The sequence below is a fragment of the Syngnathus scovelli genome, chromosome 16 (genome assembly GCF_024217435.2).
Source record: "Syngnathus scovelli strain Florida chromosome 16, RoL_Ssco_1.2, whole genome shotgun sequence".
NCBI classification, from domain to species: Eukaryota; Metazoa; Chordata; class Actinopteri; order Syngnathiformes; family Syngnathidae; genus Syngnathus; species Syngnathus scovelli.
Window position 1 is genome coordinate 4,376,387 of NC_090862.1, and position 24,497 is coordinate 4,400,883.

Below are 24,497 nucleotides of genomic sequence, written 5' to 3' on the forward strand. Positions count from 1 at the left end.
TGCAGCTACCCTATGTGCTGAGATTTTTTTTATTTTTTTTATTTTTGTTATTACACCGCATGATGACATTTAAATATAGTTCTACTAAACTTCTGGGTCCTCATTTGTTGTTTAACTCGGGGTCACCAATATCACACCGTCATATGCGGGGATCGAACTCATGGAGGTCGGGACACAAGACGGGCAGGTGTACCCCCGGGCATAGGGAGCAATTGTATGAGTACCCTCCTGCACTATTTGCGACCCCTGCGCGATGATGGGCGCATGCGCAGAAGATTACAAATGTATGACAAGGCCACGGGAACAAACTGCATCGGTTACATCAAAAGTGAAGGTAACAATTATGATATCATGAAATCATTGGGAATGTAGATTGTATAATTTGGCATTTAAATTTGAAAAGACGTATTTTGGCACATGAACAGGAATTTTTACCAAACGTCACCACTTTCCCACGAGCAATGAATTGTGGGTAATATACTTCGGCTGAGTGTGCATTAATGCGCACTTTGGATAATGTGACACCTTACACCCTCGACGGGCCCGCCCAATTGAAGGGCACAAGTGTTACGCGTGAGTATTTGTAAAGGACTTAAGTAAACAAAGCGTTAAAAAAAATGCTAACGTGGAAATCGGAAGTGTACGCTATTTCTCTTCCGGTTTATCCGTCACTGTAGAAGTTGTTTCGAAGAAGCAATGTCTGAAGAACCGGCATCGTCTCTCCGGATTTCGGAGATCACGGATCCGGTGATCTTGTTCGAGCGTTACAGCACCGAAGACATCCGCGGCATAGAGCGGAAAGTCCGCGGGGAAATCGAGCAGAAAAGGGAGGAACTCAGACAGATGGTGGGGGAGCGCTACCGGGATCTGATTGACGCCGCCGACACAATCGGAGAGATGAGGGAGAGCTCGGCGAGTGTTGTCCAGTCCATCCAAGACATGTATCAGTACTGCCACCGACTAAAGCAAGGCAAAGTCTGCATCAGCAGCAACATTCCAGAGGTAAACCAAACCTAGTGTTCCACAGTTTTTTTTTTGTTTGCCGCACCTAAACATTTCTTTTCTAAACGATCATTCTGAAGTATAGACATCATTTGAATGTATACACTGATTATGTGGTGTGATACACTCGGCGTGGAAACTGCAATTTTGTCCAGTAGGGCAATCTGGACGGAATTATCCAAGTTTGTAATGAGACTAATGAGCTCCAGTAGAACGATTATTTTATATATTTAATCTTTACTTGGGTATGCAAGTGAGAGCTACGACATGACAATTGATTGTGCAATCAATGCAGTTTGCCATATTAAAAATCAAATAACTGCTCTTGAATGGGACTGTATCGAAGGTTTTCCTTTGTTTTGAACTTGCTTGGACAGTTTTCTGCCAAAATGCATATTTTATTATGCAGTAAAGTTTGAAAAAATAAGAAGACTGCGAAAAATGAAAAGGGTTTAAACCACACGAGTTAATTATGCTGACAAAATGCATCCATATTTGTGTCTTTGTTTAATAGAGGCAGTGGCAGGACAGTTTTTACACTATGGCCTCTCAGATTAAGCTTCTATTGGAGATTCCCGAGCGCATCTGGAGCGCCATGGAGGCCTCCCAGTACCTTCAGGCAACTCGTCTCTACCTGCTGTGTTGTCGTCTGCACGGTCTCCTTCAGTTGGAAGGCGGCACAGGGGGTCATTACAATCCTGCCCTGACCCGCTTCCCTATCCTTGTCCGCCAAGTTGCCACAACTGGTCACTTCAGGTACTTGCTGCTTTTTTTGGTTTACCTTCATAGTGACACAAAGGCAGTAGAGTCCATTGAAGTTTTTTCATTGTTTTCCAGGTCCACCATCCTTTTAGACAGCAAGTCTCTGTTGCGGGGTCGTGCAGTGTCTGACCAGGCCATTGCCGAGGCCCTCCTGTCCACCATGCTGCTGGAGGACAGCTCCCCGCGCCAGGGACTTGCTGATTTCTTGTTAGCACGAAAAGCCTCCATCCATCAGTTGCTCAACCAGCCCCAACATGGTAGCGTAACACAAACAGCATGCATGCCAGGATACACAAAATACATCACGCTTAAATGTTGAAATCATACTTAGCTTCCAAGTCGGAACAACAACGGGCCGGGCGATGAATTGAAATGAATTCATGATTTCAGATTTGGCTTAACACACGTGATTCATCCTACACACATCAGAATATATCTACCGTATTTATTCTAATTATCACCCATAATTCTAATAATCGCCCAGTGTGTGTTAGCGATGACATAAATAAAAAAACATTGATACCTCTAATTATCGCCCAAGCTGCTAAAAACGATCGCGATAACATGACGTGCGCATGACGTGTTGGACATTATCGTCCTGGGCGATAATTAGAATAAATACAATATTTACTATATTTTTTTTGTGTCAGGTGCGGGTATCAAGGCTCAAGTGTGCAGCCTCGTAGAACTGCTGGTGACCACTTTGTTCCAAGCATATGCTGTTTTCTACATGCACCCTGAGGGGGGGCCCAGGCCTGGGGAGGAAACCCTCAGCTGTGGCCTTTTGTTTTCCATCCTGGAAAATGTCACGTCATCTCCAGGTAAGTAATATTTATATACATTTAGGATCACTAAAGTACTACATGTTGTCGCCATTCAATGGAAATACACCTGCTGAAATCTGAATTCTAAATTCCGTCACTCTCTCTTCAGCTAAAGATAAGAACGTGCTTCAGGACGACACAAGTACAGGCAGCTGGTTTAAGTACCTGCCCCCCTCTGTCACGGAGTTCCAGCCCACGCTTCGCACGCTCGCCCAGCCAATCCAAAGAGAGCAGCTGCAGGACACCTTACAGCAGTGGATCAATACGTAAGTGTCAATTTATCACAAGAAAGAAATAAGCCAGAAGAAATCTTCTCATCACGAGTCTTGCTTTCAGATGTAAGGAGGACATCTGCCATGGGGTTGGTAGCCTTCTGGTCTATGTGAAGAGTCTGAAGGGACTGGCAGGTATTAGAGATGCTGTTTGGGACCTCCTCTCCGCTGATTCCATCAGTCAACATTGGAACACAGTATGCCAGCGGCTGCTCGAATGCCGTCTGGCCATCTGGGATGACTTCCTTCAACAGCTCTTCCTTCAACGCTTGCAGGTTAGCGTTCACAATGATTAAAGATTCGATATGTCTAATTTAATTGTATGCATTCATGGTCCACCAGGCTATAACCAAGGAAGAAACCGAAGACATCTCAACAAGCTCGGTGCAGCTCCTTACCTCAGCTGTGAGGGATCTTGAGGGACAGACAGCCAATAGCCGGGAGGCCCAGTTTGAAGTAGACGTGTCTTCCTATTTGTGGTCGGAGTCTCCGGGAGACCTGCCGAGTGATGCAGGTTGGGTCAGCGTGGCCCAGAGAGGGGAACAGCAGCAAAGAAGCGGTTTGGCCATGAAGACCCAGGCCCTGACACCCTGCGTTCAAAACTTTTGCTCTTCTCTGGACACTAAGCTGAAAACGCGGCTTGATGATCTCCAACACTACCTTCCGTCCAAGGAGTCAGGTTGGTGTGGCTGAAATCAGTCTTTCTACTTTTTTTTTTTCTTGTTGCGTTCATATTTCAAACACACAATCTCACAGGGAGAAATTCAATTTATTTTTTGGGTGTTTCCCTATTTGAAATGATCAGCGTCTTTATTGGATTCCTGCAGAATTTGCTGGAGATCCGATCATTTCAATGTTGTCGAAATGATCTTGCCTGGATATATCGAGGTTAAAATAAAAAAAAAAATCGTACTCCTCTACAGGCCCAGACGCCCTGTCAGTTCCAATTTCATCATCAGGACCTACAGAGGGCTCGTCAGCATCCTCCTTCAACCGCTTCACCGACACGCCGGCAGTGGAGGAGGCTTTACGAGATGGTTGCCTGACCTGCGTTCACCACATTCTCTCTGCCGTCCGTTCTGAATTAACTACAGTTTCGCCAGAGCCCAGCCCAGCCAGACTGAATTCAGTCCTTTTCATGGCAAGGTTGTGTCACTCTATGGGGGAGCTGTGCCCCAATTTGAAGCACTGCATATTGGGACAACAGAGTGGCTGTGAGGTCACAGCCAAAGTGACCCCGAGGCAGAGCAAGAAATTGGGCAAAACGAGGGCAGCCCCACAGGTCAGCGCTGCTCAGGCCAAGTGGGCAAAACTGAAAGAGGAGCTTCTCAACTGCAGCATGGAGGCCTACCACGTCTGGAGCTCAACTCTCTCAAAAGTCAGCATTTATCAAAAATTGTCCTTTTTAGTTGTCTGTTGTTTTTTTCCACGTATCAAGCTCATGATCTTGCGGCTTGAAGAGTTTTCTTGTTCTTGTTGATTGCCTCAAATTGTGAAAATAGGATTAAAATGTTATCCTGTGACTTCTCAGAGGTTGCTGGAGAAGTTTCGTACAGCTCTTCATGCAGATACCGCCGGTGCCATCTTAACAAATGCGACAAACTGGGAAGATTTCGAGATCCAAGAGGAGGCCGAGTCAGGGAGCAATGTTACATCCAAAATTCGTCTTCCTGTCCAGGTCAGCTTCACCTTCAATTCATTTGAAACCATTGGATTTAAAATTCTCACAAGACGTTTACACCTTTTGCAGGCATCAATGTTTGTCCAGTCGCTGCTCTTTGAGCTGTGTGTTGAAGTGAACAAGGTCGGAGGTCACGCACTGCCACAACCCACCTTGCAGGAGCTTCTGCAAGACTGTCTGGATCAAACTTTGAAGCACTACCAAAGCCTCACACAGAGAGTACCCAGGGTGACTCCCACAAACAAACCTCTTCAAATGATCATAGAATTCGAATTTGAAAGCATAATTTGTCTGATTTCAGGAAGGAGCGTTTCCAGTGACTCAGAACAGAGCATTGCAGATGATGTTTGACCTCCGTTATCTTAACACTACTTTGTCTGCCAATATGGAAGAAGACAAGACCGCCAAATTCCATCAAGATCCCAGGTAATATTGTCAAGTAGTTGTTGTCATGACTAAAACAAGAAATATTTGAAAAGATCCAAGTGAATTAAAAAAGGTCAAACATAATTACATGAATGCTAACATGGGTCAAACGTATAAAGAAAGTTTGGTGTTGTCTTTCAGGATGCAGGAAGTTTGTGATTGGTTGGAGAGTCACATTGACCCTTTTGACCTGGATGTGTTCACACCGCCACTGAATGCAAACCTTAATCGTCTCTCCCAAAGAACATCGGTACCATACTTGAAACTTTTCATCAATAAACATGTAGCAAAAGGGTGGCTTGAAAGTTATTGCTTTCCCCTGAATGTTGTCTTTCAGGTACTGTTTGGACTGGTGACTGGCTCAGAAAAGCAGTTTACTCCGAGAAGCAGCAGTCTCAACACTCAGGAGCCTTACAACATCCTTCCAATGTCCAACACTCAAATCAGGTTTGAACATTTAGAATGATTTGTACCTGTAGTTATAATAATTAATTTGACAATGGTTTTGGCCACCCACAGGTTTGGGTTGTTGCCCATCAGCATGTCTGATAGGCGCAAGTCGAAGTCAACCGTCAAAGGCTCCAATGAACCACACCAGCTGGTGAGTACCGTTTTCTGTTCTCGAATGTGGAAAATTGTCAAATATGGTTAGCCTTCATTTTTTGCCATTTTTTTATTGTTGTGTTTAATCCCGCTTAAATGTGGTTTGTTCAATTTTCCCAGACATTTTGAGTGCGAGAAAGCCAGGCAAGTTCATCAGTGTGTTTGCTTGTTTGGTTGCAGTATTAGTCAAGGGGCTTTTTTTTTTTTCATCATTTTGGTGCATTTGCAGAGTTTCATCATGCCATTGGAAATTAATTGTGATTGATTGAATGAAAATGAAGGAATTACTAATCTTTTCATACTCGTTGGCAAAACCTAAGCCACGGTCAAAATGATCTGCTGTCATACTTAATCAAGTACCTGGACTGGTTTACAAAAAAAACGTTGTATGAATTGATTACATCCAATCCAACTCACCTAGATTCATGGTATGAGATGATGTTATTTATAAAGCGAAACAGTAAATGATTTAATTCAAGTGCAATTATGATACAGTTTGCAACAGTTAGGATGAGAAGGCTGAAAGGGATTTGTTTTTATTCTACTAAAATCACTGCAATTAGGGTTATATTGCATTTTGTTCAAATTGATGTACATTTCAACGTTTATTTATTTATTTACTTTCCATTGCAGCCTATTCCATCATCCTCAGCAGACAGTCTGGAAAGCTTCCAGCCGGGCAGCCTCTTCCGACAGATGGCAGAAGAAGAAGACACAAACTCTCAATCTTTATTTAAACTCGGTTGGCTATCTGGCATGACCAAATAATAACGTACACATTTTTTGTCGTCACCATCAAGTCTATTTGCTAATTAGGGTTCTATACTCCTTTTTTTGGGGCACTCTGAATAACCAAACAGCACATTTGAACAAAGGACAAATTTCTGTATGAAAATGATTTTTATTTATGTCAAACTGTAATTTTTGGAGATAGAACATATGGGGATTTTTGTTCGCTGCAACCTTTCCATCCATGCATCCATTATCTGAACCGCTTATCTTATAATTTTCAAAATTATGTTTAGAATAAAACTTTGGACTGAATCTTTGAGTTGTATAAATATTTTCCAAACTTCCACCATGTGACTTAATATATATATATATATTTATATATATATGTATACTACCAAGAATACGTACCTTAAAACAGACCAAAAATATTTGACGGGATTGATAGATTAAATGTAGCATTTATTTCTACAACACCAGATGTGTTGTCCAACTAAATAGGCAGCTACAAATAAGCTTATGTCTTAGAATAAAATAGAAATGATTTATGTATCCGTTCTACTCGTGCAACAAACTTTTACTTCTTTCTGTCAATTTTACTCATCATGGCTTTGACATCGACAGGGGCAGAGGCAGCAGCAGCCTTTGCATTTTCCTCTTCTTCTTGTTTCCAAAGGATGATGGGATGGATACCTGGGCTTCGGTTCTGAGCGTTTTGCTCCAACTGGGCTTGACTACAATGACAGAGAAACAAGATACTGACTTTTTGAACTGGATGATATTCTTCTTGACATGCTCAAGGTTTCTGTTCAACTCCAGGTAAGATGAAACTGAATGTGATTCATCACTAACCTGAAGTTATGAGGCTCAGGGTTCAATGCCTTCTTCTGAATGTCCTTGTACACTGGTGACTTGAGGTAACGGAAGAAAGTATCTTTTTTCATGAGCAAGAAGACATGTGTTTGTGCAGCCTCCAGCACATAGCGGTGAGGATGGTCCAGGCCTTTCACTGTCAGACCCATAGTCCTGCCATCTATGTTGATCCACCGGGGGGCGCCAGGGGCCAGAAAGGTCCTGGAAAAAAAGAAAAGAATAATTATGTTGTCTAATTTGCCTTCCAAAATGCATGTTTTTGACTTACTTAAAGATGCTCTCAGCTTTGGTTGACATGGAAGCTGCAGTTCCCCACTTGAGCTCCTCAGCTGCTTCCCAGAAGGCTAAATTCTCCCCTAGAATAATTATGAGTAATACATAATCAAACGTGACCAAAATGGTGAAATACAGTCATGAAGCAAATGAAAAATACTCAGTCAGAAAATAATATTGAAGAAACAAAAACATACCACTAAACTCCTTCTTTAGGAAGATCTTGAAGTCGTCCCTGCCTCGCAGATCAGTCAGTAATTCAAACAAGCTGAAGGACCAACGCTCCACTCGCATTTTTGTCGGAACATCAACCCTGTATACAATACATGCATGAGAATCTCTACACTTTTTTTATCTATTTTTTTATCTTGTATTGCTCTGACCTTCTCATATTGAGATTCCAGTAAGAGTCATTGTCTGTCTGCCAGGGGTTGCTGGGTAGGCAAGGTGCCAGGAAGGGATCGTGGTTTTTGTAGGTTGTAATATACTTAACTAATCTGTTGGGACACAATTATTAGGAAGAGTACATTTAAAAACTGATCATATATATATATATGGCACTGTAACGATAAACAAATCCGTCTCCTGATGGCGGGAATGATGGGATGTAATTAAAACTTATAGGGTACTTCCAATATAATCAATTTCAACTTACGCCCCAAGCGACACACTGGATTTGACTTTTGACCTCATGATGGCTTGTTGGTAGAAGATGTTCTGGAGTAAAAGACAAAATTTCATTTGGCGTTTGACAAACTATAGCAGAGACACAAAATTTTTGCGTCAATGTTTGACAGCCACTTCTTACCATGCGTCTGTATTGGTCAAATGTGATTTTCTGAAAGAAACACAAAGGGAAACCTTTGTTTTAATTTGTTCTCTGATGAAACACAGTGTTTTGAGTAATGACAAAAACTACTACCGTATTTTCCGCACTATAAGGCGCACCTAAAAACCTCCAATTTTGTCAAAGCTGACAGTGCGCCTTATAGTGCGGAAAATACGGTATTTTGAGAACTGAATGACTTCTACATCGTTAGGAATACACACGATGGTCGCTAAATTAGAACACAGAAAACTGTCACACTTTTATCATCAAATTAGGAAACCTGAAAGAAAACAAAGTGAATAAATTAGTGTGAGCACAAATGGTGTGACAGTTTAAAACTGAGTGAGTGAAGACTGACCTGTTACCTCGTCTGTGTTAGGATCAATAAGGCGATCTGGGCCAATATCCAAAGCGCTATGAGTACGACGCTGGACACAAATACATTGGATTTGTACAAAAAGTACATTTTGTAAAATGATATAACACATATAGAGACACTCACTGGTGGTCTGTTCACAATCCAGTAAGCTCTCTCCTGGCAATCAAACACAACACGATCTGGCTTCTTTCGCTCTCTACCAGCTCTAACAAAGAAAATAAATTCTCACATTTGTCTATGAACAAATTGAACCAAATAAGTCGGAAGATGGAAACACATACTTGTATTGCTCAGTCGCCTGCATCACGATAAAATCCCATTTGTGGAACAGCCATTTATGTAGGTGGTTGTAATCTGCCTTTTTTTTAAAAAAAAAAAAACAAATGCAGAAAGTTGAAAAATGTTAGCTTTTTGTAGAGACCCACCACATAAATGACAATGTCAAGAACAGTAGATAAGAAGCTTGCGCAATAATTCTTGACATGCAGTAAGTCCAAGTGGCCACTTTGTAATTTTTGAAGATCAAATAACTCACAAATCAAGTTGCCATGATTACAATGAGACCAAAAATGGACTCTTTAATGCCTAAATAAGGACGACAAAGTTTTTTACCTGTTCGTAAGGTTCCAGCATGCCTTGCTTGCGGATGTTTCTCTTTGCCAGGTAAATAGCTAAAAGATGAAAAAGAGTCAGGTGTATGTATATATATATAAATATGTATATATATATTCAGTGTCATAATCACCATAGTCCGTATCATCTGCAACCCATTTTTGCGAAGGCCAAAAGTATGGAGTCTGGAATGGTAAACATGGAGAATAAAATGAGAAGTCAGTAAGATACTAATTGACTAGCACTGACACTCTTGGTAAAAGTAGCTCAAATAAACCCTTTTTTTTTTTTTTTTTTGCAATAAAGTAGACATGTTTGTTTGACTGTCAACTACAGTAGATACATGGACTGTAACAGACTGCTAAATAATTATAAATAAATAAATTCAAAAATAATAATTAAAATACATTAAATGCATCAAATACGCATACTCCACAACACATTTACAAATATTGTAAATGGAGCAGCAAAGGTTACTGACTGGGGATTTGTGAACTGGAACTGTCCGTGCTATCAATCAATTTTAGCCTGCAGGCATCAGTACTGGCATCAATACCAAACTAGTCGGGTAGTATTATATTCTTTTATTCTACTGGTTTGGTTCATAAAAGTATCTTTGTAATGGCCTATTTCTGCATACAAATCCATATTCTGCTTTACAAGCTCACAAACTTCTTTTTTTTTCTCTACCTGAAAACGATAAAGGCTGTTGTCATTGCACATGACCAATTTCTTGTGGTTCTCCAGGGCATAGATATAACCATAGGCCACTAACATGGTGCCAAAGGTCTGGGCCTCTGCAAGACAAATTAATGATATGAGGTGAAATTTCTAAAATGACAGACTGTAAATATTTTTATGACATATACCTTCTACAGTGATCTTCATCTTGTTAGTAATCCATGCAATGATGTCTTTACCTGTTTGGAGAGCAATAATCATTTTAGCAATTGCAAAGAAAATGCATTGAATAAATTTATCTACAGGAAGTACTAAATATATCCTTTTAAGACAACAATGTGAGGCCATCCAGATAGGTTGACCTTTTCCACTCCTGATCTCTGACCAGATTAAAGTCCTAGTTTGTCTTCTAAAGAAGTGTGCAATGCTCATCCAATTGAGGCCTTCTTTATATAGTCTGTTGTAGGAGCTTAGACATCCATGACAGCTTGTGTTCACTCTCAGCTTTTTTAAAATGCATTTTAAAATGCAATTATTTCCCCAGAATTGCATTTATTATGCTTTTCCCACTCACCTACTCCTTTTCAGCCTGATAGAAATAAATTGTCATTCAATTGAAATGTAAATTCAAATGTGTATGTAAATGTTGATAATGATCAAACAGGCAATTAATTTACAATTTTTTAATTAATTTCTACTTCTCTACATTGGTGTCTTACCGGCAATGACATGTGGAATGGTGGTGACGTTGAGTTTTTGTTCAGAACCTTTAAGACCACTTTTGGGGTCTTGCATCTCAACCACAATGGCATCCAACTATAAATAACATATAATGGTAATAAATCAGCCAGACACATCATTTACATGGAAAAAGATCTCTTTTGTTGAAGCAAGTTTGTAAAATGTATTCCATTTATTGTGAAAATATTTTTGTTTTGTGGATTCACTGTAATTTGGGGCACTAACGATAAAAAATGACACAAAAACATTTCAAGCAGTGAATAAATAACCGAGACAATGAATGATAATAAAAATGACTCACCTTTTTCAGACACTGCAGACGTCGAAAATGTTGCACTCGGTCTGGACGGGCTGTTCTGATCGTCATATTTGTCGTTGATGAAGAAAATCACTTTCCTTGACACCAATGTGGAAACTTCACAACAATCAAGAAGAAAGTAGCCTTAAAGTGTTTGCATGGAGTAGGGATGTGTGGGGATTGTTAGACAGAAGGCAAGGAAGGATTTAGCCACCAATTAGTCGCAGAAAGCCTCTTCATCCCTCCTGCTTCTTAGAACATTCCTGATGCTGATGGAGATGAAGAAGTCCATGCATGTGGCACACTGCAAATGTGGGGCCGTAGTGCATAGTTTCATACAATTTATAAAAACCATAATGTGTATTGGGGAAAATTTTTGCATCTTTACTGTCAGTGTGCTGAGATTTACTTATTGCATTAAGAATGACAAAAAATTGCTTTACCATCAAACGCACATATATATATGCGTTTGATGCGTTTGATGGTAAAGCAATTTTTTGTCTGCTTGCACTGCTGCGTTCAATGCCATCGGAATCTCCATGTTCGCTCACAATACCACAATACAATCGGGATTTTTATTGACAGGACGTCAATATTATATTAAACCATTTTGAAACTGTATTTTGAAAAAAACAACAACAATGTGCTATATATATATATATATATATATATATATATATATATAGAATGAATAGAATATATATATTATAGAATATATTAAGAATGACAAAAAATTGCTTTACCATCAAACGCACATATATATATATATATATATGCGTTTGATGCGTTTTGCTTTACCATCAAACGCACACATATATATATATATATATATATATATATATATATATATATATATATATATATATGCGTTTGATGCGTTTGATGGTAAAGCAATTTTTTGTCATTCTTAATATATTCTATAATATATATATTCTATTCATTCTATATATATATATATATAGCACATTGTTATTGTTTTTTTTTCAAAATACAGTTTCAAAATGGTTTAATATAATATTGACGTCCTGTCACTAAAAATCCCGATTGTATTGTGGTATTGTGAGCGAACATGGAGATTCCGACGGCATTGAACGCAGCAGTGCAAGCAGCTTGTGCACTCAGTCTTCCTCGTTGTGTGCATCGATGAAGTGTTTCAAAGATGGCGGACTTCCCTCCGTCCCGCTCTGTTTTATCTGTCTGTTTCCCAAACTGTCTCCTCACTAGCGGCGAGGCAGAGCAGCTGCGGAAATCTAAAGAGATAGATAAATGTCTTATTCGAGATAAAACATATGTTAAAAGGCTAGTTAAAATCCTTTTACTTGGAGCAGGCGAAAGCGGTAAGTCTACTTTCCTCAAGCAGATGCGCATTATCCATGGGCAGGACTTCAATCAGAGGGCCAAAGAAGAATTCAGAGCAACTATTTACAGCAATGTTATTAAAGGTAAGACTCCGACTAATTCATTCGAGTTATTGTTCATCTTCTTGCCACATGTTGTAGTTGATGTCGAGTGTAAACATGGACTGATGGCGAAATTGGTAGCTATGCTAACTACACGTTGAGATGACCAGGGCTACGCTTCTGTTCCCGGGACGAGGAGCAAACAAGAAACGCCCATGTTATTTGTGTTCGGTGGGTTCGGGAGGAGGACCAGCCGTGACCCGAGTCCGTTCCATTGAAGACCCCCTCAAGAGAATTACATTCTCTAGTCGTGTGGTACACATCACGATGGTTGTGGTTGTCAAACGTGGGCAGATAGCATGACAGCATCATTAATACAATGACTGAAACTATCGACATTCGTCAATATGGACTTAAACCAGACTGGATAAAGAATTGATTCCTAGATACAGATGGAAACGTTCTCAATTAATCAGTGCATTCAAATGATTAGTTATTAAATAACCTTGCATGAAGAATGAGAAAAGGAAGGGATGTTGTGGAAATGCATCCTATTGACATTTTTCCTCCCTTAATAATGGGATTTATTGTAATTTTTTTGAGGTGCCTTTCTAATGTTGAAAACAACAAACAAAAACAAATGATATTTCTTACAAGAATTTTAAAAGACATTTTATGTTCCATGAAACACAGGATGTTAACTGCACTTAAATATTGAACTCACAAGCTGGAGGGATAAATAAACTACATAAAAGTTAAGATCACCAATCTCCAGTCACTAAGGTGTGGTTGACATCTTCCCATGTCTGACGTCTTCATGAAATCGGACAAAACATCTGGCCGTGAAAATTATGTTTTAATAAGACTGCATTATATCGGATGTGCAGTTAATTGATTATGATAATGTGGACACTGCTACGCTAACATAAGCCACCTGAGTGAATCATTGACTTTTATTGACTTAAATTAAATACAAACTCTTGTGACAAATTTTGTAAAACTAGTCAATACATTCATTATTATTATTATCTTGATCGTTGGTAAAAGTAACTTACTTTACTGTGAATCTGAGCAAATAGGGAAGTGTTATTTGAGAGGGTGGAAAGGCCCGCTCAGCGTGAAGGGGAAATGACACGGTTGATGATGTTTACACCAAACAGGAAATTTAATGTCAGTGTCCCTCATGAATTTGGTAGGACCTCCATTTGCACTGTTGTCTGATTCACCGTTGACACACAGAAACCGCATTTAAAAAAAGACAAAACCGAAACTGCAGAAAACCCACAAACAAACGATCTGAAAATAACGGCAAACGCGGCAGCCATTTCTAAATGTCCCACAGTCGGACACGAATAAAAGTGACGTTCCGCTGTGTCATTTTTTCAGTGCATCTAGCAATAAAGCACATGAGAATTAAATACGTGTTTTATCATTCCAGGTATTCGAGTTTTGGTGGATGCTCGAGAGAAACTTCACATTCCTTGGGGCAACTTGTCCAATCAACGCCATGGAGATGTGTTGATGGCGTTTGACACTCGATCTATGATGGCCCACGGCCACGGTATGGTGCAACCCAAAGTTTTTCAACATTACTTGCCATCAATTAAGGCCCTATGGGATGACCAGGGAATCCAGAATGCTTATAACCGTCGCAGAGAATTTCAATTGGTAAGTACCGTAGCCCAAATTTCCTGTAAATTCATGATCTTTCTATTTCAGTTTGAAAAAAAATCCCCATAACGTAAGAAAAAAACTAAAATGCAGTGCTCTGCTACAAAAAAAAAAAAAACTTCTGCCAAGATGGCGCCACTTGAATAAAGCCGGGCTTTTTCCATGTTGTTGGGCTAGACTTTATATTAATTCGAATTAATTTAAAATGGCTCACTTTGCGGCACGTTTTTTTTTTTTTTTTTGTGATCTTGGAGTGTACAGACAAGCTTTGACAGTAACAGATAAAGCCTCTTCCTTATATTTGATAGAGCAGAGCTGCAGCTGGGGTGTGAACAGAGATCTACACAGGAAAGTCAATGAAGGGGAGCCATTTTTTGACTGCTGTCTTTCTTCCCATCCCATCCCATCCTCAAACCTACCAAAATGTTCTTTCTCTAAGTTTTTTGGTGATCTACCAACAATTTTTCATGCAGTAAAATCAGTTTGCATCTGTATCAATATTCATCTGTAAGCAAGATTATTATAGTTAACCAAAATGAAAACAAAAAAAAGTTACAAAAATGAATTAAATAAAAACTAGGGTTTGTATAGAAGCAATAAATTAAAACTACATTTATCATTCACAAAAGTTTAGGGAATCAATCTATTAGGGCTGGGCCAAAAAAAGTTGACCAACTTGGTTGTGATGACTACAAAAATTGGTTAAAAGAAATATGCGTGACTCAAAATTGTTTTTAATTAAAGAAACAAAAAAGAAAAATATTGCAGCCCTAAGAACCAATATTTGGCCTTCGCCAGTTTTTCCGCTTTTTGGTGTGTTAGCATAGCTCGCTGCTTGTGTGGTTAAACAATGAGCATTAATGAGCGCGAGGGTAAATTGACGAGAGCATTGTGGGAAAACGAATGATTAACAAGCCAACGTTTTAGTTGTGGCTGGATCTTCGAGAAGATTTTGTTTGTGCCTGTTTTGGCTTCCAGTTGCCTCAATTTGTCCTTTATTTTTTTATTTTTAACTTTCTCTCACTTGTCCTTCATCCACAAAAAGATCATGTTCACTTTTATAGTATAATATCAATGGAGATTGTGAAGATTTTACTTATTGTTTTTTTTCCCCCCCATCTCTGTCTCTCAGGGGGAGTCAGTCAGGTATTTCCTGGACAATTTGGAAAAGCTTGGACAGTCGGTAAGTCTCAGAGGTCTATCAAAAGAATGTCACTTACCAGTGTACCTAAAGATGGCATAATATTGTTCGAAAAAATATCTATAAAAAAATCTATATAGGATTTTCTCAAGCTAAGATGCAAGTTTTCTTGACGATTTACTTTACAATTTGTTTATAGGTTGTTAATTAGTTCAATTAATGTCTGGCAAATGACTTAAGTCTGCTTCAAAACGAACAGAAAAAAATAACTGCTGTCATCATGGTAATTCATTTTGACCACCGCTTGTTTTGAAAGCAGGTTTCGAAAGCAAGAATTGATGAATAGTTGGATTGTGGATCTCCAGATATCAGTATGCTCTTTGCTAATGATGAGTCATGTCTGGAATGTAACACCCGCAATTGTTTATTCTCTGTGGTATTTCAGGAATGCTGAGTTTTAAATGGTTGACATCAGCAAAACAATATAAGCAGTGAAAGCACCACATCTGGTCATCAGCCATTACAGATGGACCCGGAAAAATTAAATTTGATTTTTCCTCCTTTCAGGACTACCTCCCTAGCCAGCAGGACATCCTCTTGGCCCGAAAGCCCACCAAGGGCATCCACGAGTACGACTTTGAGATTAAGAATGTGCCTTTCAAAATGGTGGATGTAGGAGGTCAGCGTTCAGAGAGGCGGCGCTGGTTCGAATGCTTCGATTCCGTCACGTCCATCCTTTTTCTTGTCTCCTCCTCAGAATATGATCAGGTGAGTAAACTATTTGTACTGTTCGGATCCCTCCTGTTCAATATTTTTTTCAATATGTTGTTTGGCAAGGCGCTTTTCGGATATGGCAATTACTGTGAATTGTTTATCATTCTGGAAAAGCTTGAATGAAGACTCCTGATTCCAAAATGAGACTTAACAACTGGATCTTGACTCGAATGAACATAGGGAATTAAAATTCAAGGGTGCAGTTTCTCAGCTAGCCTGGTTTTAGAGAACAAGTCACGTAATAGACTTGTAGTTCCGGGAACTTGTTCGTAGTGTGTGAACAGAAAAGTGCAAACAAAAGGCTGTGGCAAAGCATGCATGCTAATTTACAGACCCTTAACGTTGAACTGTTTAGACAATAGAGCTATTCTATTCTAGCTATTTATATATTCCAGCACTTTTTTTTTTTTTTAAATAAGAAGGAAATCCTTTAAGTACTTTGAAACTGAATTTGACGGATTTTGACAGTGCATGTTTTTTTTTTTTTTTTTTTTTTTTTTTTTTTTTTTTTTTTTTTGATGCAACGCGTATCAATCAGTGTCCGTTTGGTTGAATTAACTGTAGCTAAAAGAAATCAATCCTAATTAGTCATTGGCCAACATTTCACATTTAGGTCATGTTTTGAATCAATACCAAATAAAGCTGAGCATGAAAAGTCAACATCTCCCATTTCTCGCAGCGCTAATATCAGCAAAATGTCAGCACTTTGTTTTTTTGTTTTTTTTATCTTGCCATTATTAATTTTTTTCTGAGGGATATGAGGGAATCGTTCGAGTAGACATAAACTGTTGTGAATCATTGTTATCGCGGGTACCGAACACATAACTTTCCATCAACCTCACGTATGTATCACGCATGCTCACTCCTCCAGGTCTTGATGGAAGACAGGCAAACCAACCGTCTGAGCGAGTCCCTCAACATCTTCGAGACCATCGTCAACAACCGAGTGTTCATCAACGTCTCCATCATCTTATTCTTGAACAAGACGGACCTGCTGGAGGAAAAGGTCAAGCAGGTATCCATCAAAGACTACTTTGGCGAGTACTCGGGCGACCCCAAAAGCCTGGCGGACGTCCAGGCCTTCTTGGTGGAGTGTTTTCGCAAAAAGCGGCGAGAGCAGCAGCAGAAGCCTTTATACCACCACTTCACCACCGCTATCAACACTGAGAACATCCGCCTGGTCTTCCGCGACGTTAAGGACACCATCCTGCATGACAACCTCAAGCAGCTGATGCTGCAGTGAAGGGAGGAGGGAGAGGAGGAGAGATGGACGGGTGCTCACCACTTCTTAACATGGACCAGAGGAAGATCTTCCTTCACCCCCCCGTCCGTCCATCTCCCTCCACCCATCCCTCCTCCTTTCTTGACAGTGCCCCCTCCCTTTCTTATAAACTGAATCAAAGCCACTACTACTACCAAGAATCCCTTTTGCCTTCTTCTTTGCCTTATTCAGCAGATTCACTGTGACTGCCCACTTGCCCTTCCAACTACTGTAAATGACCTTTAACCCTCTCTGATGCCTCTCTTTATTTCCGCTCAAATTCTCACACTGTGCTGCTTTTTTTTTTTTTTGTTCCTATGCTGCTTTGAGCACTGTCGAAAGGGAAAGGCCTTGTTTGGTGTTATCCCGGCCACCGAGGGCGTCTCGCTCGTCTTTTCAGAACCGCCATTTATTTCCACGATGAGTCTGCTTTCTGACGCCACTTGATTGCATCATATGGGCTGGTCGGAAGATTTTTGACGAACAGGAAATTCAAATTCAACATTCAAGCCACAATCTTCAGTAGCGTAGCTTCTAACCATTTAAGTTCCTTTTCCTAACACCCACACACATATATGTATGTATCTATGCATTTTGCGTTAACTTATAATATATAGAGTTTACACTTTGGATTTGTAACTGCTGTTGGAGCGGCGTGGGCTTCTGTTGAAACAGCGCAGACACAACCACTTGTCAAACTGTCCAGTGCAGATTTGTTTTTCCTGATTTTGCTGTTTCTCAGGGCACTTTGTGAACCACTTCATTCTGATTTGAAGCCAACCGTTTCTCATGCCTCCAGTTGTGTTTTTTTTTTTCCTTGTGTAAACAAAAGTTCATCCTTTGCATTCACCCTGATATTAGTATGTTTTTGGATTGTTGGCCACTTAATGTGCACATAGTCAAGTCATGCAGTGAAATACTGGTTATGGGTTTTTTTTTGGGGACCAATGTGACATGACATTTCAGGACCAAGGCCCACGTTTTTGGGTTGTCTGTAATATACAAATTTGTATGCCTTGGGTCACATGACCTCTTTTCCTTAGCAGATGATGAGCTCATCTTTTCAACGTCTGTCTGACCTTGAAATGGTGGCCTTTTTTTTTTTTTTTTTTACTATGGCCTTAAACTAGACAGCTAGATGCTGGTTTAAAGTGCTCTGCAACTGGATGAAGGTAAAATTCCCACATTGTATGTGAACATCCAAGACTCAAGTTTGCATCTTGGGTCAGTTTGAAATGAAGTGGAACCTCCAAAGTCAAACGCAATTCATTCTAATTCGTAAACTTGTCAAAAATCCAGCCCGAGTTGAAACGACCACCATCGTAAAAGTTTTAATCAACTGAGGTTTTGTGTGACTTTTAATGCATGTTCCCCAAATATTTTGGTTATTTTAGAAATTTGGGGGTTCCACTGTGACTAGTTCGAAACAAATGACGTGATCAAGAAAATAATGCACATCATTTGAAAATATGATTGATTAGTCAATAATTTGTTTGTGTTCCAGACTGAAACATAAATCTTTCTTTGCATGAATGTTGACATCTAAAAATGTTTGTGAAAATACAATGCACAAAGATGCAGCTTGGAACATTGTTGTACTGGTACTGAGAATTGAGGTCAAGTTATCTTGTGTGAAGAAATAATTATTTAAAAATAGATTCAAATTCCAGAGGGGCTGGCATCTTTGTTGTTTGATCATTGGTAATTTTTTTGCTGAACCCCCCCCCCCCCCCCCCCCTTTTACATGCATCTTAAATTGCAAACAAAAGGCTTCAAGCCAGGATTATTTTTTCTTTTCTCAAAGCCTGACAACCATCCACCTTGTAAATATGTTTTTGTTATGTCTTAGCCAACACTTTGTTGGCACTTGAAGTTTAGTTTGAAGGTGCCACTTGATGAAAATGATGAGTCAATAACAGTTATGTTAGGATTTTAATTGAAATATCTTCTATTTCATTGTGAACCAAGGTGCCGCTGTTTCACCGTTAAAATTTGTATCATCCTGTGCCAGTGTCTGTTGTCATTCTGTCATCCAAATTTTCATCCACACCTCACCAAATGTGGCCGCATATTGTCAAATAATTCAAATCATGTATCCATTACATTTGGAAGATTCGTGCCCTCACTGATCCGTTCTCGCGATGAACTGGAAATTCAAATTACCCATTCACTGACTCGTTCACTCACAAATCCGTTCAGTTCGAGAACGGGAAGTTACGTCATTTTCTTTGTTTTGTTTTACGACGAGGTGGCACCAGCTTCAATGCGCATTACTGACACCTACTGGTTGAAGTCATGCACTAAAAAAAGAACGAACCCACCCCGAGGTAGTGGGCGTGATCCATTGGTTTGATCCTCCAATTTTGGGGCAGAGCCACCCTATGTATTTACACATAAGTACTATTTGTTTGCATATGCGGACGCTTACACAAAGCGAGGTTCCAATTCTAAAAGTATATTCAAGTATACAGTTACACTTGGGATCGAACCAAGACCTTACCAAGCAAGAGCCCGCGCCATTAACCAGTCAGCTATTTCGACCTGCCCTGGCCGTCGGCACTGTTTTGTACTAGTCATGTGCATTCCAGTTAAGTGGACCAATTACACATCAATTTTCAAGTGTACCTAATAACAGGCCACTTTATTAGGGAAATATCATGGTCAAAGGTCACAGGTGTCAAGCTCTAGTCCTCGGGGCCGCGTTCCAATATGTTTTCCAAGTTACCCTCGTTAAGTGCACCTGCGTGAAAAGTTTTAGCCACTTTCACGGTCAAAAGGAGCTAAAAGTTTTCACGCACCTGCACTTAACGAGGTAATCACACGGACACTCCATTAGGTACACCGCCATTTTCAAGTGTACCTAATAACAGGCCACTTTATTGGGGAAACATCATGGTCAAAGGTCACAGGTGTCAAGCTCTAGTCCTCGGGGCCGCGCTCCAATATGTTTTCCAAGTTACCCTCGTTAAGTGCACCTGCGTGAAAAGTTTTAGCCACTTTCACGGTCAAAAGGAGCTAAAAGTTTTCACGCACCTGCACTTAACGAGGTAATCACACGGACACTCCATTAGGTACATCGCCATTTTCAAGTGTACCTAATAACAGGCCACTTTATTGGGGAAATATCATGGTCAAAGGTCACGGGTGTCAAGCTCTAGTCCTCGGGGCCGTGTTCCAATACGTTTTCCAGGTTACCCTCGTTAAGCGCAGGTGCGTGAAAACTTTTAGCCTCTTTCACAGTCAAAAGGAGCTAAAAGTTTTCACGCACCTGCACTTAACGAGGGAATCACACGGACACTCCATTAGGTACACCGCCATTTTCAAGTGTACCTAATAGCAGGCCACTTTATTAGAGAAATATCATGGTCAAAGGTCACAAGTGTCAAGCTCTAGTCCTCGGGGCCACGTTCCAATATGTTTTCCAGGTTACCCTCGTTAAGCGCAGGTGCGTGAAAACTTTTAGCCTCTTTCACAGTCAAAAGGAGCTAAAAGTTTTCACGCACCTGCACTTAACGAGGGAATCACACGGACACTCCATTAGGTACACCGCCATTTTCAAGTGTACCTAATAGCAGGCCACTTTATTAGGGAAATATCATGGTCAAAGGTCACAAGTGTCAAGCTCTAGTCCTCGGGGCCGCGTTCCAATATGTTTTCTAGCTTACCCTCGTTAAGCGCAGGTGCGTGAAAACTTTTAGCTTCTTTCACAGTCAAAAGGAGCTAAAGGTTTTCACGCACCTGCACTTAACGAGGGAATCACACGGACACTCCATTAGGTACACCGCCATTTTCAAGTGTACCTAATAGCAGGCCACTTTATTAGGGAAATATCATGGTCAAAGGTCACAAGTGTCAAGCTCTAGTCCTCGGGGCCGCGTTCCAATATGTTTTCTAGCTTACCCTCGTTAAGCGCAGGTGCGTGAAAACTTTTAGCTTCTTTCACAGTCAAAAGGAGCTAAAGGTTTTCACGCACCTGCACTTAACGAGGGAATCACACGGACACTCCATTAGGTACACCGCCATTTTCAAGTGTACCTAATAACAGGCCACTTTATTGGGGAAATATCATGGTCAAAGGTCACGGGTGTCAAGCTCTAGTCCTCGGGGCCGTGTTCCAATACGTTTTCCAGGTTACCCTCGTTAAGCGCAGGTGCGTGAAAACTTTTAGCCTCTTTCACAGTCAAAAGGAGCTAAAAGTTTTCACGCACCTGCACTTAACGAGGGAATCACACGGACACTCCATTAGGTACACCGCCATTTTCAAGTGTACCTAATAGCAGGCCACTTTATTAGAGAAATATCATGGTCAAAGGTCACAAGTGTCAAGCTCTAGTCCTCGGGGCCACGTTCCAATATGTTTTCCAGGTTACCCTCGTTAAGCGCAGGTGCGTGAAAACTTTTAGCCTCTTTCACAGTCAAAAGGAGCTAAAAGTTTTCACGCACCTGCACTTAACGAGGGAATCACACGGACACTCCATTAGGTACACCGCCATTTTCAAGTGTACCTAATAGCAGGCCACTTTATTAGGGAAATATCATGGTCAAAGGTCACAAGTGTCAAGCTCTAGTCCTCGGGGCCGCGTTCCAATATGTTTTCTAGCTTACCCTCGTTAAGCGCAGGTGCGTGAAAACTTTTAGCTTCTTTCACAGTCAAAAGGAGCTAAAAGTTTTCACGCACCTGCACTTAACGAGGGAATCACACGGACACTCCATTAGGTATACCGCCATTTTCAAGTGTACCTCATAGCAGGCCACTTTATTAGGGAAATATCATGGTCAAAGGTCATAAGTGTCAAGCTCTAGTCCTCGGGGCCGCGTTCCAATATGTTTTCTAGGTTACCCTCGTTAAGCGCAGGTGCGTGAAAACTTTTAGCTTCTTTCACGGTCAAAAGGCGCTAAAAGTTTTCACGCACCTGCACTTAACGAGGTAATCACACGGACACTCCATTAGGTACACCGCCATTTTCAAGTGTACCTAATAACAGGCCACTTTATTGGGGAAATATCATGGTCAAAGGTCACAGGTGTCAAGCTCTAGTCCTCAGGGCCGTGTTCCAACATGTTTTCCAAGATTCCCTCGTGACATACAAAATACAATACAAAACAAAAATACACATTGCTTCAGTTTGTTCTTTTTATTATCTCTGTATCAGATACATATGAAAAAGCAGCAACACAATAAATAAATGCTTTTACATTAGAATGAATAAAATGTGAGTGAGACAGATGATTATGTCGAACTTGATTAACTTGACTCAGTCTCATTTGTAGATGGGTTGTCCCCATCTATGTAACCAAACTCAGTCTCATTTGTAGATGGGTTGTCCCCATCTATGTAACCAAAACGCAACAGCTTTGACATGTTGACTGGAGAGGACTTCCTGTTAGATGCACTGTGGGAACAAATATTTTCCTCAGGACAGCCAGCACATATTGTGACTTTAAGAACACTGGAGCAGACTGAATATTGAAACTTATTATTATTATCATAAGAGTCCACGTCTGTTCTCTGGACAGCTGTCAAGTTAGCAGTCTCCATGATTGTTAGGCAACAGCGCCCTCTTGTGACAATAAAATAACTTACGTCCTCCTGAATTTGTTTCCTACATCATTTGGACTGGGTGGCCGCCATTGCACCAACTTTTTGGTAGGAGTCTTCTTCTGCAAAACAGGAATTTACAAAAGTCTCAAATGTGTCAGTGTAAGGAGCATGTATTCTATTTGTCCATGGTCAATCTCCATCCATTGTTTTTTCCCCCTCTTAACATGTAAAATGTATTTTTTAATGCACATGAAATTTGTAGATTTAGCTGTCAATCCAGACTAGTGGACATGCAAAATGTCAAAATACCTCATGACGTTTAAGACTTGAGATTTACCTTCTCCTTGCGAGGACTTCCATCATCCCTCTCCCATGCAGACATATTGTCTGTCCAAAAAGGAGGTAGTACCCTTTGTGAGGAAGCTCCTGGGCTTTTTTTCTCTTTTGTGCAAATAACCCTGATGATATAAAAAAAAAGCATGATATTGCAATTCAAAGTATTAGACCCCTAATTAACAGACTGGTTATTACAAGTGTCAAAATTCACCTTTGGTTACCAAGAGCTTCTATTGGACCATCCAACAGTGCATCTGCAACTTCAAATGAGTTGGGCTTGGATGCTTCTGTGTCATCAAAGTACAGAAGCCCTATGGAAAGGGAAGAAGGATAAACACTATATATATGTGCATTTCTTCAATAAAATACAATTTGATACAAATAGTAATGACAAACTACACATATAAAATGAAGATTGTGCAATGCATCAAGATGGCAGTACCTTTGTGGCCCCCTTGTTTTGCAAGCTTGACGTAGTCAGAATCAGTGTCACGAATTCCAACTCTTTTCCCAACCTTCACCACGTCTATGACGTTGCTGAGAACTGGGGACAATCCAGGGATTTGGGATATCTGGCCTTTTACTCCATGGTATCCTTTTTTCTCACCTGTGGTTTTAAAAGTACAAACACATATGCAAACATACAACAATCACTTGCGTCAAAAGTCATGTCAGGTGGTGGAAAAATAAGTGAGTTTTCCCACTGTCCCTGAAGGCAACACACGCACGGGATGTTACGACTTGTACTCATATATAAACTGTTGCACTTGCCAGATTTCGCCGGTTGAACGTCGTTAAGATCGTTGGAATTTCTAGTAGAAATGGAAACAAAACCCAGCATATCAACTTTTGCGACGTAAACTAGGGTGTAGATCTAATTGTAATGGCTCAAACATTTATTTTTAATACCAACAGAAGTGCAAAAAAAAAAAAAAAAATTCCCCCCAAAATAACCAGAAGAGAGACCACGCCATGTTGTTGGTCGTCTTACTTGGAATTCATTTTGGACAGAGAAGAAAAGATCCGGATGCGGTGAATCGGTTGATTTCTCGTTGCTGTGGAAACGTGGTCTTCTTACGCTTACTCACTTGTCTCGATATAAACCGCAAAATAGATTTGGTATAAATAACGACACTTATGAAGGGCATCCTTCTGACGGGGTCGCTTCTGCATGTGACTGCTGGCGCGATCGTCTACTTTAATTCTCTTCGCTCAAGGGCCCATGCAGCACACAAATGATAGCGAAGAAACAACATAAAAGACGCGTCCTCAGGTTTTCTGCCTTGATTTCCGCCTCGTATCGTGACGTCAGCATACATCAGCGTGAGCTCACGACTGAAGTGGTCAGCTACGTAGCTTCACGGCTCAAATGTTGTCATTGCATTGT

At 40.4% G+C, this 24,497-nt stretch overlaps 4 protein-coding genes across 6 annotated transcripts; 2 read left to right on the top strand and 2 right to left on the bottom strand.

The window, feature by feature from the left end:
- Positions 1 to 531: 531 nt before the first annotated feature.
- Positions 532 to 6,614, top strand: cog1 (component of oligomeric golgi complex 1). 2 transcript variants are annotated; one of them, XM_049745676.2, is made up of 16 exons: positions 532 to 1,002; positions 1,517 to 1,758; positions 1,840 to 2,021; positions 2,415 to 2,585; positions 2,698 to 2,854; positions 2,925 to 3,135; positions 3,203 to 3,539; positions 3,784 to 4,238; positions 4,392 to 4,538; positions 4,611 to 4,769; positions 4,843 to 4,967; positions 5,109 to 5,217; positions 5,305 to 5,414; positions 5,487 to 5,568; positions 5,691 to 5,714; positions 6,204 to 6,349. In XM_049745676.2, exons 1-15 carry the CDS (start codon positions 697 to 699, stop codon positions 5,697 to 5,699), a joined length of 2,802 nt encoding a protein of 933 aa, XP_049601633.1. In that variant the 5' UTR covers positions 532 to 696; the 3' UTR covers positions 5,700 to 5,714; positions 6,204 to 6,349. The 2 variants fall into 2 exon arrangements, with proteins under 2 accessions (XP_049601633.1, XP_049601632.1); XM_049745675.1 differs by lacking the exon at positions 5,691 to 5,714 and having other exon boundaries at positions 6,204 to 6,614.
- Positions 6,490 to 11,489, bottom strand: rgs9a (regulator of G protein signaling 9a). Of its 2 annotated transcripts, XM_049745682.2 has the most exons (17): positions 11,200 to 11,489; positions 10,989 to 11,102; positions 10,666 to 10,762; positions 10,135 to 10,185; positions 9,956 to 10,062; positions 9,399 to 9,450; positions 9,266 to 9,324; positions 8,935 to 9,011; positions 8,777 to 8,858; positions 8,640 to 8,702; positions 8,254 to 8,283; positions 8,101 to 8,162; positions 7,829 to 7,942; positions 7,643 to 7,758; positions 7,441 to 7,528; positions 7,152 to 7,373; positions 6,490 to 7,033 (listed from the first exon to the last, which is right to left on the bottom strand). In XM_049745682.2, the coding sequence occupies exons 2-17, from the start codon at positions 11,052 to 11,054 to the stop codon at positions 6,877 to 6,879; spliced, it is 1,443 nt and encodes a 480-aa protein (XP_049601639.1). In that variant the 5' UTR covers positions 11,055 to 11,102; positions 11,200 to 11,489; the 3' UTR covers positions 6,490 to 6,876. The 2 variants fall into 2 exon arrangements, with proteins under 2 accessions (XP_049601639.1, XP_049601638.1); XM_049745681.2 differs by lacking the exon at positions 11,200 to 11,489 and having other exon boundaries at positions 10,989 to 11,180.
- A 615-nt stretch (positions 11,490 to 12,104) lies between these two features.
- Positions 12,105 to 19,237, top strand: gna13b (guanine nucleotide binding protein (G protein), alpha 13b). The gene is made up of 5 exons (XM_049745688.2): positions 12,105 to 12,427; positions 13,824 to 14,053; positions 15,189 to 15,239; positions 15,765 to 15,965; positions 16,843 to 19,237. Exons 1-5 carry the CDS (start codon positions 12,145 to 12,147, stop codon positions 17,212 to 17,214), a joined length of 1,137 nt encoding a protein of 378 aa, XP_049601645.1. The 5' UTR covers positions 12,105 to 12,144; the 3' UTR covers positions 17,215 to 19,237.
- A 3,115-nt stretch (positions 19,238 to 22,352) lies between these two features.
- LOC125983968 (uncharacterized protein C7orf57) lies at positions 22,353 to 24,427 on the bottom strand. Its single transcript, XM_049745693.2, has 7 exons — positions 24,102 to 24,427; positions 23,882 to 23,922; positions 23,553 to 23,717; positions 23,322 to 23,421; positions 23,112 to 23,232; positions 22,817 to 22,893; positions 22,353 to 22,625 (listed from the first exon to the last, which is right to left on the bottom strand). Exons 1-7 carry the CDS (start codon positions 24,110 to 24,112, stop codon positions 22,478 to 22,480), a joined length of 663 nt encoding a protein of 220 aa, XP_049601650.1. The 5' UTR covers positions 24,113 to 24,427; the 3' UTR covers positions 22,353 to 22,477.
- Positions 24,428 to 24,497: the final 70 nt, after the last annotated feature.